This window comes from Salvelinus sp. IW2-2015, linkage group LG8 (genome assembly GCF_002910315.2).
Source record: "Salvelinus sp. IW2-2015 linkage group LG8, ASM291031v2, whole genome shotgun sequence".
Lineage (NCBI taxonomy): Eukaryota > Metazoa > Chordata > Actinopteri > Salmoniformes > Salmonidae > Salvelinus > Salvelinus sp. IW2-2015.
The window spans coordinates 37367801-37373090 of NC_036848.1; the positions used below are offsets into that span (position 1 = coordinate 37367801).

Below are 5290 nucleotides of genomic sequence, written 5' to 3' on the forward strand. Positions count from 1 at the left end.
TAAGGGGATATAGGTTTTGTCATACCCTCTTCACAAGTGTCTTGGTGTGCTTGGACCATGTTGGTTTGTTGGTGATGTGGACGCCAAGGAACTTGAAGCTCTCAACCTGCTCCACTACAGCCCTGTCGATGAGAATGGGGGCGTGCTCGGTCCTCCTTTTCCTGTAGTCCACAATCATCTCCTTTGTCTTGATCACGTTGAGGGAGAGGTTGTTGTCCTGGCACCATACAGTCAGGTCTCTGACCTCCTCCCTATAGGCTCTCTCATCGTTGTCGGTGATCAGGCCTACCACTGTTGTCATCAGCAAACTTAATGGTAGTGTTTGAGTTGTGCCTGGCCGTGCAGTCATGAGTGAACAGGGAGTACAGGAGGGGACTGAGCACGCAGCCCTGAGGGGCCCCCGTGTTGAGGATCAGCATGGCGGATGTGTTGTTACCTACGCTTACCACCTGGGGGGCGGCCCGTCAGGAAGTCCAGGATCCAGTTACAGAGGGAGGTGTTTAGTCCCAGGGTCCTTAGCTTAGTGATGAGCTTTGAGGGCACTATGGTGTTGAACGCTGAGCTGTAGTCAATGAATAGCATTTTCACGTAGGTGTTCCTTTTGTCCAGGTGGGAAAGGGCAGTGTGGAGTACAYTAGAGATTGTGCCATCTGTGGATCTGTTGGTGCGGTATGCAAATTGYAGTGGYTKTAGGGTTTCTGGGATAATGGTGTTGATGTGAGCCATGACCAGCCTTTCAATGCATTTCATGGCTACAGTGGTGAGTGCTACGGGTCGGTAGTCATTTAGGCAGGTGATCTTAGTCCCTGTGCCCAAGAACACTATGGTGGTCTGCTTGAAACATGTTGGTATTACAGACTCAGACAGGGAGAGGTATATCTATCTGCTTTACCTCTTTCTTTCTCTCTCTCTCTCTCTCTTTTCATCAACTATTTTCTTCCTTTCATCATTTCCAGCCTCCTRCTCTCACAAGATGCCTCGACGCCAGCTATTCTTTCAATTCCCTSTCTCCAATACCTAGACCCACTTCATTACCCCCTCTCTATCCCCAGAAATTGAGAAACATCAGACAGTGAGGGAGGTCATTCGTGTTTATACTGTAAACCTGTAGGTTTTATAATTTGTCCATTGTTTAATGTAAGACTGTAAATCCGTGTGTGTGTGTGTTCCAGGGGAGGTGTTCCACATGATGGAGCAGATGAAGGTGTCATTAGCAGACCTAGACTCCGTCCCTCTAGACCACGTGTGAGTGTTTCACTTTTCACTGGCCTCTTATCAGGAAGTTTGTGTCTGTGCTCAATGTGGGGCTCATTGCTCAGTGAAGCGGTGATGTGTGTGTGTGTCCTTCCTCCTAATCAATTAAATCAAATCAAGCTTTATTTATACAGCACATTTCAGACATGGAATGCAACGCAATGTGCTTTAAAAGAATCAACAAATAAATGAATGAAAGCTGAAATGTTTTACTACACAACAAACATAAAACAAAAGAAAGACACAAACTGAACAAAAAAGCACCCTAAGGAAAAGCAAAGGTAAAAAGATGTGATTTAAGATCTCTTTTAAATATGTCCACAGCTTCAGCCCCCCCTCAGGCTATTCCAGAGGCTGGGGACATAATAACTAAAGGCTGCCTCTCCATGCCTCTTTGTCCTAGGCTTTGTGATAGTTCCTCTGGCACTGGCCTTTTAACTGAGGAACCTACTGGGTACACAACTTAAAAGCATGTCTGACATGTATTGGGGTGCACAATCGTGGATTGATTGATAAACCAATAGAAGAATCTTAAAATGAATTCTAAAACTCACAGGCAGCCAGTGCAGAGACCTTAAAACCGGTGTAATGTTTGCTCTCTGTCTGGTCTTGGTCAGTACCRGTGCTGCAGCATTCTGTATGTTTTGCAGAACAATGGCTTTCTTGGGTAGACCAGACAGGAAAGCATTACAGTAGTCAAGCCTGCTTGTAATAAAAGCATTGATGAGTCTCTCTGTATCAGCCTGAGAGAGAAATGGCTGCACCATGGCACTGTGGTAAAAGCTCTTGTGGTCACATTCCTAATGTGGGATTCAAAATTMAGTTCAGAATATAAAATAACACTTAGGTTTTTTACCTGGTGTTTTATCTTTATTGCCCATTAATTAAACTATGCGTTTAGAGCYCGGGCTCCCGAGTGACGCAGAGGTCTAAGGCACGGCATCTCGGTGCAAGAGGCGTCACTACAGTCCCTGATTCGATTCCAGGCTGTATTACGTCCGGCCGTGATTGGGAGTCTCATGGGCCTGCGCACAATTGGCCCAGCGTCATCTGGGTTTGTCCGGGATAGGTCGTCATTGTAAATAAGAATTTGTTTCTTAACTGACTTGCTTAGTGAATAAAAAAATTATTATCTCTCTGTGCTTTGGCTCCAACAATAATTACCTCGGCCTTGATTTAGCTGGAGGAAGTATTTAAATCACTAATACAGTCTAATCGTTTATCCACGGAGCTAAAATCCTCTGGGGACACAGAAATGTAAAGCTGTGTATTGTGTGCGTAGCAGTGAAAATCAATGCTGTGCTTTCTGATAATGCTGCCAAGGGGTAACATATATAAACTGAACAGTACGGGACTCAAAATCTAACCTTGGAACGCCACATGTGATATGTATTCTCTCAGAGTTATGTTCACCAAGGGTGACAAACTCTCAACCGGTTAAATAGTTCCAAACCAATTTAGAACTGGACTGGAGAGTCTGTCCAGAAGGACATCTCATGGTCAACAGTGTCTAATGCAGTACTTAAATCTAAGAGTACAAGGACAGAGAGAAAAATACTGTTGGCACTTAACTCTTTTAGCTATTTGAAAACCAATTTCTCCAGAAATTTGCTCAAGAATGGAAGGTTGGAGATTGGCTGAAAATTGCTAACAACTGAATAATATATATATTTGTTTCTTTGTTAGCACTTCTGTTTAGTTATTTTATGATATGATATGGTACGTTTTTACTTGTATTGAAAGCGCTAAACAAATCGTTTATTATTATTATGCGTGTGTCTGTGAGTGTATTTCTGTGTGTTAGGTTCAGTGACTCAGAGTGTGTCACGTTCTTCTTCGTCTCCATGTTAGCCTGAGTGATGCGGGGGATCCAGCCTTGGTGAGACACCAGGGCAGAGGATCGGAGGGCTTCCTGGAACACATCTTCAAATATGCTGCTTCTGAACTGTTTAGTCTGGATGTAGAGGAGATCACATACAAGACTCTCAGGTAAGTTCGGAGGAGGGGYGAGAGGGATGACTGGGACAGAGAGAGAAATTGAAGACCTTGAACTGAGAAAGATGGAGAGGGAAGGATGAGAGCAGAGAGGGGTAGGAAAGGGGGTAGAGGAAGCAGGCTGTAAAAGAGGACGTGAGTTGAAATATCCCTCTCATTCTGTCTCCCCTCCCTTCCTCCCTCTAGGAACCGTGACTTTCAGGAGGTGTGTCTGGAGCGGGATGGGGAGGTGCTGCTGCAGTTTGCATCCGTCTACGGCTTCAGGAACATCCAGACCCTGGTCCACCGCATGAGGAAAGGACACGTCCCCTACCAATTGGTGGAAGTGCTATCCTGCCCCGGAGGTAACCCATTGGCCCAGCCACCTGTCAGTCACATCTACTTCCTAGTTCTGGTTTGGTTTTGGGTTAATGTGACGAGGCAATTGTGAAAACCTGTGTTAGAAATTCTTGCACAAATCGCTTTTTACAATTGAGTAACCCCAGACTAGGCTGCCATTGAACTTAAATCCACCGGTGCAAGTGTAAAAAATGTAACTGAGGAAGCTGAATTCATGTAGAAACTACACTAGTAATTTAGTGTGATCTTTATTGTCCCAATGAATGTTGACCCTTCATTCTCCCATCTCCCCTCTCTCTCCCCAGGTTGTGTGAGTGGTCGTGGGCAGGCGCAGGGAGAGACAGGAGGTCGGGTGGACAAAGCCTTGGTTCAGCAGATGGAGGAGGCCTACAGCAGTCTACCAGTCAGGCTGCCTGACACCAACCCTGGCCTACACATTCTCTACCAAGACTGGCTGGAGGGACAGGACTCAACGCACGCCAACACACTCCTACACACACAGTACACACAGCAGAGCCCCAGCCAGACACGGACACACACAAAGCCCCCGCACATACAGTGGTGAGACACACACACAGAAAACTCCAACACACCTCAACATCCAAAAGCCCAATATGAGTTTTATCAGGACACTGACCCTTTCTCTTCTAAGGACCATTACAATGCTTCCCATAGGTACCATTGTATAGGTGGGGAGGGCCAGAGGACCTGGATGTTGCTTTTGTGGTCCTTTGCACCCTGCCTAAAGAATAATCTATGGAAAAGACTGGACCAGTATATCCCAGAAAGACTTGATTCTGGACTTACTTTAATACACCACAAGGTGGTGCTGTTGTTCCATCTGTTTCACTGCTCTAGACTGCTGTGGAGGCTGGTCCACTGTGCTCTCACACCATGGAGGGGGAAACGAAGATATGGGAAAAGGACGCTAGTGCCAAATATGTGGGCTAGATTCCAGAGCGAATCAATTATGTGACGGAGCACAACATTTAATCCAGAGGGACACATTTGCAGGATGGACAACATTTCATCTGCCAGCCAAAGGAGCAGTAACCCTGGGAGGAATAATATTCGATCCAAGGGGATGAAGCTGGAAAACTATCACACAAATGTGTCCTGTTAACGTACTGAATGTTAAGCCTGTAAGAAGATCTAGATGCCTTAGTAGTATTGCATTTCAGAGGGGTAAAAATATCCCAAATCTTCAACATAAAACCAGGTGTACTTGTTTCAACTGTGAAATGTACATGTTGTTTTGTCTCCTGTGATTCCAAAATGATCAATCAATCAATTGATTGAAAATGATAGATCTTCTCACTAATAATGCTGATAGTGCTGTTGTGACTGCCATTTGCATTGCGTGTGTTCATCCATGTAATAATCACTGCAATCAATTTGGTAAACAGCTGTGGGATAGGGATGGAGAAATATAACCACTCTCAAATTAATAGACATAGCTTTTGATACTTTTTCATTTATTTGTATTTTTTTTTWAACTTTATTTATACCGTTTTTTTTCTCATTGAGATAACATCTCTTTTCAAGAGAGACCTGAAGAGAGACTTACCATTTATGATTTAAAAATTATAGTTTTAACCATAACTAATCAAATGTTATTTGCCAAATGTTTCGTAAACAACAGGTMTAGACAAACAGTGAAATGCTTTCTTATGTGTCCTTTTCCAACAATACAGAGTTAAAG

General features: G+C 44.3%; 1 protein-coding gene across 2 annotated transcripts in view; it reads left to right on the forward strand.

Annotated features, from left to right (window-relative positions):
• Positions 1-4745, forward strand: part of LOC111967840 (nuclear prelamin A recognition factor) — a 15113-nt gene extending 10368 nt beyond the window's left edge. For both annotated transcript variants that reach the window (XM_023993246.2, XM_023993247.2), the window contains exons 8-11: positions 1173-1245; positions 3106-3243; positions 3436-3593; positions 3894-4745. In XM_023993246.2, the coding sequence (XP_023849014.1) occupies positions 1173-1245; positions 3106-3243; positions 3436-3593; positions 3894-4153 (629 nt within the window). In that variant the 3' untranslated portion in view covers positions 4154-4745. The remainder of the gene's footprint in view (positions 1-1172; positions 1246-3105; positions 3244-3435; positions 3594-3893) is intronic.
• Positions 4746-5290: the final 545 nt, after the last annotated feature.